At 39.3% G+C, this 11,108-nt stretch overlaps 1 protein-coding gene across 1 annotated transcript; it reads left to right on the top strand.

The window, feature by feature from the left end:
• Positions 1-354: 354 nt before the first annotated feature.
• On the top strand, positions 355-8,388 carry LOC142661513 (uncharacterized). The gene is made up of 6 exons (XM_075838923.1): positions 355-448; positions 1,929-2,106; positions 3,218-3,312; positions 4,003-4,815; positions 5,631-5,834; positions 7,323-8,388. Exons 1-5 carry the CDS (start codon positions 415-417, stop codon positions 5,825-5,827), a joined length of 1,317 nt encoding a protein of 438 aa, XP_075695038.1. The 5' UTR covers positions 355-414; the 3' UTR covers positions 5,828-5,834; positions 7,323-8,388.
• Positions 8,389-11,108: the final 2,720 nt, after the last annotated feature.

Raw genomic sequence — 11,108 nt, 5'->3', positions numbered from 1 at the left:
AATGTGATTCCTGCCCCGCAAGGAATAATAGCGATGACTTGTGGCGGTGATGATCATACATGGGATTATATTCATTCCTGGGGGGGTCATTTATGATCATTGCAGAATTTTCCGCACGTGATTGGATTTTATATCTTTCTATTGTCACAGTCACATGATCAGAGGAAATGATCCTATGGGAATAAATCAATGAGGCGCCGTATACAATGTATATGTTAGTAGAGCGACATTTCTGAGATCTCTTATGGCTACGTCTCTTCCACTAGAAGACTACAGGGAATTACACTGATAGATTGGGAGACGTTTCCGTGTTTTCACACAACTAATTGATGTTTCCTTTTGCCAGGCATTGGTATTCGGGTGGTCTATGTCACCAAAGGCTGCCCCCACCAAAAAGACAAATGTTTCTTCCGCATGGAGCAGTGCCAAGGACCTCAGGATTGTGGAGGTAAGTGACATAGTTACATAGCGAGTAAGATTGAAAAAACATAAATCCATCTAGTTCAGCCAAATATCCTGCAAGGTTCTCATTAAAAACAACCCCTATGAGGCCGGAGACATTTTCCTTCCACCTCCAAATATGGCGATCAGGATATAAATTCAAGGATTAATGCCCCATCCCCAGCGATCCAGTACAGATCCCTTATAATATTAGATCTTTCAGGAAAAGCATCCAGGCTAGAATCTTTCAATGAATTAACATCCCGTGGCGGGGAGTTCCATGGTCTCACTGCTCTTACAGTAAAGAATCCGCGTATATTATGATGGTGACACCTTCCTTCCACTAGACGTAGTGGATGCCCCTTATTTACAGGCCTGGATATAAAAAGACAATGAGAGATCTCTGTACTGTCCATTAATATATATTATACATAGTTATTAGATCACCCCTAAACTGTTTATCTTTCCAAACTAAAACCCCCATATTTAATCATATTACTGGGTACTGCAGTGCAACCATTCAATGTATTTGTTACCCACTCCTGAACACGCTCCAGCTCTACTATGTCTTTCTTTTATACTAGTGCCCAAAACTCAATACAAAGGGCAATTTATTATTTGCCCTTTACCAGTTTTCTAGCATGGACATATCGCAAATGGTCTAAAAATTGCAACTTGCACAACAAAAATATGACTTTTAAGACATTAGCGCCACTCATGCCACTTTAATAAAAAGTGGATGGGGCCCCACAGAAAGGGCAGAGCCTACCACGGCCCGACAAACTTACTGTAATTTACCACAGAAAGAGGCGTAAATCATAGCGCAAATCTACTCCAGCTCAAGTTTAAGTAGATTTGACACATGGACAATCAGAGATGCGCCTAATTTATTAAGACACATCTTACTCCAGAGCTCTTTACATTAAGACTGCCATCTGATACTCCAGTCCTAATAAATCCCCCCCACTATATCTATGTAGGGTCCGGTTATATGGTAAATATCCAGCCACTGCTAATTCATATCCAATGCTGCATCACTGACACTACACTGTGGTTACATCCCATACAAACAAGAACAAGGACATTTCCTGACAATCTTGGGGACATTAATTTTGGATTCAAAATTTGTATCAAAGGGATATTATTATTATTATTATTATTATTAATAATAATAATAATAAAAATAGTTATTATAATAATAGTAATAATAATGATAGTTATAATAATGATAATAGTAATAATAATAATAGTAATAATAATAATAGTAATCATAATAATAATAATAATAATAATAATAATAATAATAATGATGATATTAATAATAGTAATAATAATAATAGTTATAATAATAATAATAGTAATAATAATAATAATAATAATATTAATAGTAATAATAATAATAATAATAGTAATAATAATAGTAATAATAATAATTAATTATAGTAGACAAGTTATCTGATCACTTATTGCTTCTCCTTCTTCTCTAGTACATACCACTACTCCTGCGCCTCCAATACCGTTTTGGAATAAATTCATTGTGACTTCTGCAGCTTCTACCGTCATCTCTCTACTTAAAAATAAATACGTTGCGGCTGCTGCCGGTTCTGTTGTCGCCATCTTCATCCTTGGAATGTTTTTTTCTCTCGTCCATTACATCAGATATAAGTAAGTATTGTAAATAATGATTTCGTGTCCTGCTTTTACCATACTGACTTCCATGCCCAGCCGTCTACTCACAAACCAGAGATTTCACAAGAATATTCTGCAGTTCCTTTCACTCTCTTCTCTATATAGAAGAACAAAAGGATAACGACAAAATATCTGTCTGTGATTTGCCCGGATTTCATGTTGTATTAGAACAGTGGAGTCCAAATTCTCTGAAGTGCAAAGCCCTGACATGTGACGGAGCCATCTTACCCCGAAAGTCTTAAGCCGCCCATACACTTCATATGGCGGTCAGGCGAACACTTGATACATCCCCACGGGAACAAAGGATCGGGCATGTAGATATTAAACATGCCGATGCTTTATGGGGTCACCTGTGGTAGGTTCTTATGTGGGCGACTGTTACTGGTGTAATTATTTTTATATCTGAATATTGGAGGTTTTTAGGTAAAAGAGTCATCACTGGGGTTCAGTCCTGCTCTGCCCATGATCATTGGGGTGCCAATTCTATACCATCCATAAATGCAAATACATCTCAGCATCTCAGGATCTTCTTGGTGCAAATAAAATTCTGCTTATTCCATTACATCCATATAACAGGGCAATGTTTCCCATGACATGGCACTGTTATATGGATATAATGGAATAAACAGCATATTCTATTTCTCTATGATGCTGGGATGTATTTGCACTTCTGGATATTGGAGGGTATGTAATTGTGTTCTCCTTCCAGGTTCCTCCAGCACATAACTCCTCAGTGCCATATATATGTTCTACACCGGAGTCTATATAGGAAATACTGTACCACCTCCTCTAGTTATAACATGACCCAGTAATGGGAATATTACAATGTAGACTTCTTGTGGCTCATGAACATGTCACTCTGGAGTTGTGCGCCCCTGGTGGTCTAATGGGGGAACATTACACCTCTGTGTACATAATATAAAGAATTGCTGATTGTCACAGATGTAAAATGACTTGGGGGTAATGATTCTACAGATAGAAATAGATAAAATGAAGAAATATATTAGGCTTTATCACATTCTACAGAAAACAGAGATGATTCATGTCACTAATCCACAATATTACTTCCCTTATTACAATTATATAGAAAATCGATGAAGAAAAAATCCAAGAGAGATGTTGAGACCCAATGTACCATCGATGAAAGTAGAGAGAGTAGCGACCAAATCAACGATAAATACGGTATAACAATGTGACATATTAATATCTATCTACATAGAACCATTTATAGGGGGGTTTTCTATCACTTGGATACTGGGAATTTTCTGGTTTGACTCTTTCATTTAATGAAATGTTTTTTGCTAAAAAAAAAGACCTAATCTATGAACATTTTTAGTAACGTCACTGGAGTCATCACAACTGCGCACTGTATCTCAATGTATTTCCCAATGAACGCCTCTTATTGGCGAGGACGGAGTATTCCCGCTCCTCACACCATCCGAAGCCGTTCTCTGTAACGATCTGCCGTCTTGTGACATAACACTACACACCATCACATACAGTTATTCCTACATGCACCAAAGGTAAAAGTGCAGCTTCACTTTACAGAAAAATCCTCCATTTTATAGATTATTCAATACAACACTCATTATAACCACTGGTCCACGATTGTGTATTTGATCGGTTTCTCTATCTCGCTGCCATGATCATTAATCCGGGAACATGGTTATACAGGGAAACTGGGGGGATCCGTCATATCGACAAAGAAAAGTGAAGGAATCCTAAATGTAGAGGCAGCTTCAGAGATTGTGTTTTTTTTATTCTCGTGGATTATTGTGCCATTCAGGGGGTTTCAAATACCTGTAAACGGTTAATAAATTACACTGAACAACTTTATTTTATCATTTCTCATTTCAATGTTCTGTGTTTCAGAAAAACGTCAGGACAAAATTAATATTATAACTGATGATGCTTCTCAAGGACTGGCTGAGAACATAGACATCAATGGAGACACTAAGATCTCTATGCCTGGACCCAATGATGAAACCATCAACATCAGCCCAGAGGACGTGGACACCACCTCTGAAATTAAAACCGATGATGCTTCTCATGGACTGGCTGAAAACAGAGATCTCATTGAAGATACTAAGATCTCCATGCCTGGATCTAATGATGTTTCCATCAATATCAGTCCAGAGGACGTGGACACCACCTCTGATATAACCGATAATACTCCTTATGAACGGGCTGAAAACAGAGATATCATTGAAGACACTAAGATCTTCATGCCTGAATCCAATGATGTTACCATCAATGTCAGTCCAGATGACGTGGACACGGCTTCTGATAATATAACTGATGATGCTCCTCATGGACTGGCTGAAAACGGAGATCTCATTGAAGACACTAAGATCTCCATGCCTGGATCCTATGACGTAACGATCAACATCAGCCCAGAGGACGTGGACATCGCCTCTGACATTACAACCGATGAGGCTCATCATAGACTGGCTGAAACCAGAGATCTCATTGAAGACACTAAGATCTCCATGCCTGGATCCAAAAATGTAACCATCAATATCAGCCCAGAGGACGTGGACACCGCCTCTAACATTATAACCGATGATGCTTCTCATGGACGGGCTGAAAACATAGACATCATTGAAGACACTAAGAGCTCCATGCCTGGATCCAATGATGTAACCACCAATATCAGCCCATATCATGTGGACACCACCTCTGAAAGTAAGTTCTCAGGGCTTTTATCTTTTAATTTAGCCTTATAATATTACACAATATTACTAATAAAATTACATAGTATTACAAAAATTAATAAATCAAACAAGAGGATTGAGGGCCGTGCTCAGAAGATATTACAATCTATGAGGAAATACGGATGACACAAAAAGTTAAAAGTGCTGTTTTGGTTCAGCCATATCTTATGCTAAATAGGGTAGTACACGTAAAGCTGCATGAACCGGTCACCAGCCAGTATCTGTGACTAAATTATGTTAATAATTTAGATATATGTATCATCCTCTTTATAGTCCTAGCCTATCACATCACATTACTGATACCTCCCAACATTTTAACCCTTATTCATGTGAAATTACTCAACCACGCCCCCATTATGAGGAACACCCACAGAACTGGCCAATTTGGGATTATATTTGCATAAGCCCCACCCCTTTTAAGGTCCATTTCATTGGACATTTCAGAGAAATCAGGACGCGTTTTATGGGGCAATCCAGCAAAAACAGGATGTTCGGTAGGTACGATATTACTGATCACTGGTGATGATAAATTGGATGGAGCGAGAATCTTCCATTCTTCATATGATAAAGAGACTGATTGTTATTATAAGAAGTAGCAGCAGTTGTTCTAGTTTACATTGTGTGGATAAAAACCTGTCGACCGTGTCATTGGTGACAATATATTAGGGAATTGTTGCTTACGCCATTTCCTAATATTTTATGAATCTCGCTCCCAGGCTGACGGTGGAGTAGGAACAATGTCCATTATATTAACAGCTGATCTTATAGACTGCATGTGTTTTACAGAACAACAAGAGGACAAAGAACATCTCCAACATCTTCCAAGTGCTGAGAAACATCTTGGCCAGAATAAGGAAGGAGTTGGATTTAGCGCCTCTAAGACCAACACGTTTACAGGCAGCGCCAGTTATTCTTCACCAATGCAGGAATTACACAAACATCTACTGGCGTATTTCGAAAAAGCTGCATCTTCTCCCAAATAAAAAGAAGGTAAGAATGTGAGAGTTTCTTAGATCTCCATAAACCTCTTTGTAAACTTTATGGTTGTCCTGAGATGTGGTCATCTAGTTACAGACTGCCACTTACTGTGACCTGTATTCTGCAATGGGAGATAGACCATTGTTATAATATCTACAGTGTCCTGATGGGGCGCAGTGAAGGAGCAGCGAACTGTAGAATCTCCCAGTTGCCCCGCTCATTATAATCTATGGCCATGTACATAGATCACTCCTCGCTGTGCTGCTAATTCCAGTTGTACTCGGCTCACAACATACAATGCAGGTGAAGTAACGTTATCACTCCATCTTCAGAGACCTTGTTGTGTCCATCGTCGTTTTATCCAATGTGAAGTATGTAAGTCTTCAGACTGCATATGTAATGGTGAGAACGATGATGAGAATGGTGACTGTGATCCGGATTATCGCAGCAGGTGTAGCAGCAATACAACGAACAAAACCTTATTTGATGCTCAAAACTTTTGCAAATCAAAATTGCTGTTTATCCTCTTCCCCTTCAACCTACAGTAACTCAGACTAGATGACAGCTGGAGCTTTTAGTAGCACGGACGTATCAGATGTGTCCTTGGCTACTAAAGTGCCTTCCTGCAAAAGAGACACCTTTGCAGACTTTTTGTTTTTTTGCAGCATATGTATTCTATTAAATAAAACATATTTTCTAATTAAAAAATGTGGCACTGTTTGTCTTCCGCAGCTTGTATGTCTTACAATACAATACAAACTGCTGGGTGCCGTTCAGTGCTCATCCTGTCAGATGAACTTACTGTCTGGTCAGTCTCCAGCCCATCTCTCTGCTCCCCTGAAAGTTTAAGGGGTTTTCCAGTGAGAAGAAATCGATGGCCTATCCACAGAATAGGCCATCATTATTTGATCAGTGGGTGTCCGAATCTCAGAACCCCCGCCAATTTCCCTTTACTGCTCCATACTGTGAAACATTAACACACTTGTAACTGCGGCTTCAAGTTTTTTAGAGCCTTCTCCCATTTACTTTATTGGGAAAAGGCTGTAATACTGTAAACCGCCACTACAAGTGTGTTAATGTTTCACAGTAAAAAGCAGTGACAAGAATGACGGGGGAAGCATGACTTGCAGGAGCTCCGTGGCCACCTCAAAACACCTGATTGGTGGGGGTGCCGAGAGTATTATTAATGATCAATTTCTTCTCACTGCAAAACTCCTTTAATCTCAGTTGTCAGCTTAGATTAGTGCTCAGGAGAGCAGAGGGGTTGGAAAATGTTGATGAAAATCTGAGCACTGATTGGTTGCTATGGGCAATGAGGTCAGATTTTATGTTAGAGTTTTGATATTTGAGGCCCATGGGTGACTTTAATAGTTCACAATCTGTAACTATTCCTGTTATTGACCGTCCAATGTTATAAAGTAGAACGGTATAAAATGTGAAGGATCTGATATTGTATTTATACCTCATTAAGCTTCTCATTTCGTTTTATCTCAAACACAGCATGACACCATGGACATTATAATATACATAACCACTTCTCAACACCATAAGACGTCATCTTGGATTGTCCATAGCTGCACTGGTTATAGAGAACAAAGGATCCTGGTCTTAATTTCCACACAAGGCAAATATGAACTAAATAAATGTGTCAATACTTTGACGCTATTTAGACTTTCACCGCAATGAGCAGCAGGGCTCTGCTTTGCTCAAGACATAACTATAATGTTTCCAAACAACCACAAACTTTTGCATGCAGTGGTGGTCATAATTACAAATCTGCCATGACCTGTGCTGTTACTGATTTCAGTGGTTCAAACATTATAGCTCTACACGGATAATTGGGGAAACTGGACCTGGAGTTTCTGCAATTCCAAAGCTTGCATTGAGAAAGAAAACAAGAACAACCTCACAGACTAAGTCAAATTAATTTCCTGTGACCTCTTCCTCAGAAAAGCATCCCAAGGAATTAGTATGCGTGTCTTTTGGCGAAAAGATTACCAGCAAACCTAGGTCCACCTCAAAGGATTTTTTTATGCGCCTGTGGCTCCGCTGAGTCACAGTGCCAACCTGGACTTGACCAATCTTTGGACTATAGATCCATATACCCGGAGTCTTTGTGAAATAAACTCACAAGAAATGAAAAATCTCGCTGCCTGTGGCTCGGCTGAGTCACAGCGAGAAACCTCATTAAAAAATGACAATTGTCTCTGCCTGTGGCTCGGCTGAGTCACAGGGCAAAATCTTATAAAAAGTGACAATTGTCTCTGCCTATGGCTCGGCTGAGTCATAGTGCTTAACATCATTAAAAAGGACAATTATCGCTGCCTGTGACTCGGCTGAGTCACAGTGCCATCTTGGACATGAGTGCCACCTGCCACCGATTTGTGCCAGCTATCAAGATTACTCGGTGAAAAATTTGAATACCCTTCATCACCATTACCAACAGAAGAGACTGTAGTTACAAACTGTCTCCAGTTGAAAGGATGATTTTTAAGACTGGCATTTTCATGACTGCTACTGGTTAACCCTTACATAATTTAGAATATTGATACATGTATGCCAACTTTATGGAAAAAAATGTTGTAGTCATGCTATTTCAATAAAAATATGAACATCTAAACATAGTGTTTTATTATATAAGTAGAACATTACTATAGAAAACTGTCTGTACCCTGAAACATGCTGGTTTACCACACATTCTGGATTACTAGAAAGGTATAGTGAAATGTTGCTGAAAGTCAGGAAACAGACTCCGTAGCGGATTCATTATAATAATCTAGGGAGTGGCTGAAAAAAAGCAGTGTGGCATGGGGAATTTTGCTTTGTTCGGTCACGCTCCTCATTACGCCTTTAAATATTTAAGACATTTTCGACACATTGTCGAAATCTTTGGCCCCTCACTTCTACAGCCCATCCCCACCCTCTATACCAACACAGATTGAGACTCCAGACCGGACCCATAAATAAATCCAGACACTAAACCCATATATAAATTCAGAAACACCCCCAAACTCATTTAGACCCAAGACCAGACCCTAAAATTAATTAAGACTTTAAACCACTGTATTACGTAAGACCCCAGACCCCTAAATTAATTCCGACTTCAGACCAGAGGCCTAAATTAATGCAGACCTTAGACCAGACCCTTAAATTACCTCAGACTTAAGATCAGACCCCTTAATTAATTCCAACTCCAGACCGGCCCCCTACATCCATTCAGACCCCAGCCCAGACCTCGACATTACTTTAGACCCCAGATCAGAACCCTAAATTAATTCAAACACCAGACCAGACCCCTTAAATAATTAGACCTCAAGAAAGACCCCTCTATATACTCACCTCTCCTCGCACCTTTATGCTGGACAGAGTCAGAACCTAGAAAGATGGTGGAGCCTGGAGCTAAAGAGAAGCAAGGAGAGTATTACCAGCTGTTAACTATTGGATGAATCAAATAGATAACGGCATAAAAAGTAAATGGGTTCTGTTCTTTAGGGGAGGAAAATTTTCCCCAGGACCCCTAAAATCCATCCCTTATCCAATCAATATGACTGTGCAACCCCTCAAAAAATCATTGTAAGTTAACATTTTGTTATGATTTTTTTGTCATGAGATTCATATATCTAGACGTCTTGATCAGTATTTGCTTCCTGTTCTGAATTTTTTTTTAATTATGGCACAATTTTTTTTATTTTTTGGGTGCTCCTGTCTCAGAATCTGCAGGGGTGGATCGAGAATTGTTTGGGCCCCAATGGCAATAGGGGTCATGGGCTTCATAGAGCAAAATGTAAGTGGTTTTTATTTTTCCACTTGATGCAGCCACATAACAGACCACATTGTCTCTGGTCTAGTCAGGTTGTTTTTATTTTTGTGTGAAATTAAATTATACATTCTTATACTAGATTAGAGCTTTTTTTCTGAAACAAAGTTCTAAATCCCATATTCCACTTTTAAATCACTTTATGGAAAACAAAACTCATGAAGTAATAGCATAGCCATTCAGAAACGTTTCTCTCTAATGCTCTGCCCCTTTAAGAAATTAGTCAACTTTATATGAAGAGGACTCCTGACATGGAGCGGGGTGCAGTCCACTTCTCATGAGATTTTGACTGCTCTGTGAGACTTCTTGCTGAGTCGGGAGATTCCACTGTGAGGGGGAGACTGTGTGCGCATAAGAAAGAATGAAAAAGGTCGCGCCCTGTGAAGATTTCTGCTGCCATCTTACTTTATGCTGGGTGTAGGGTCGCCACCTTTTCTTTCCAAAAATACCGGCCTGGTTCAGGATGTATTTACCAGTGCATTTTTTTGTGACTTTTTTTTTACAAATTCCGGAAAGAAAATAAACAAAGAAAACACAAAACACCCACAACAACATGGGTAAAAAGTGGGCGTGGTTTTGGGTGCGGGACTTCAAGTTGAGTTAATATAAGGTTTAAAGGTTAACGCTTTACTGACAGAATATATCCTCCATTAACTCTTTACTGACAGAATATATCCTCTATTTACCATTTACTGACAGAATATATCCTCCATTAACCCTTTACTGACAGAATATATCCTCTAATTACCATTTACTGACAGACTATCCTCCAATAACCTTTTCCTGATAGACTATATCCTACATTAATGAAGGATATATTACTTGTATGTCAGTAAAGGGTTACTGGAGTAAATAATCTGTCAGTAAACATATAATAGACATGTGCTTTATTGATAACCTGTCACTACATCAAGCACATCGTTCCTGAGGGGAATACCCCGGGTTTTCACAGAGACGCCATTCTTCCCTCCACTCCCTCACATTGGGCCAGGCCAACCATCTGCCAAACTTAGTCAAGCCACAAAGTCATCCAATAGTTGTGCTCGTTGGGGTAAAATGAACACTCTGATTGGTCTACATTAACAGCATGAGCCGCACATTGTTAACACTTGGTTTGCTGGCCTTGAGATGATCCTGATCTGCTGGCTGTGTGTAAAGGGCTAGAGCTGAGACCAACCAATCTCTGCTTGCAAAATACAGATGTACCGCCTTCCGCTGATGGGTGCCTTGTTTTTCCGGCTGGGTGGTGATACTAGCTGGATGTTTATATATATATATATATATATATATATATATATAGCAAAAGAGAAGGCAGCAGCACTCACAAAGAAATCATTGACCAGGTGCCCAGCAAAACGTCCCGATCCTCGGACAGGATGTAAGATATAGCAAAAGAAAATTTGCAGCACTCCAATGTGAAAAAAATGGTGGTTTATTCACTCCAAATACAACAGCAACGTTTCAATCCT

This window comes from Rhinoderma darwinii, chromosome 10 (assembly GCF_050947455.1).
Source record: "Rhinoderma darwinii isolate aRhiDar2 chromosome 10, aRhiDar2.hap1, whole genome shotgun sequence".
In the NCBI taxonomy this organism is placed as follows: domain Eukaryota; kingdom Metazoa; phylum Chordata; class Amphibia; order Anura; family Rhinodermatidae; genus Rhinoderma; species Rhinoderma darwinii.
This window is presented reverse-complemented; position numbering and strand designations above follow the sequence as displayed.

Bases quoted from the DNA above. Each gene is read 5' to 3' on its own strand.
- LOC142661513 (XM_075838923.1), top strand. From the start codon at position 415: ATGGAGCAGTGCCAAGGACCTCAGGATTGTGGAG. The intron at 2,107-3,217 runs GTAAGTATTGTA...ACAATTATATAG, and splicing joins GTCCATTACATCAGATATAA to AAAATCGATGAAGAAAAAAT. The intron at 3,313-4,002 runs GTATAACAATGT...TCTGTGTTTCAG, and splicing joins CCAAATCAACGATAAATACG to AAAAACGTCAGGACAAAATT.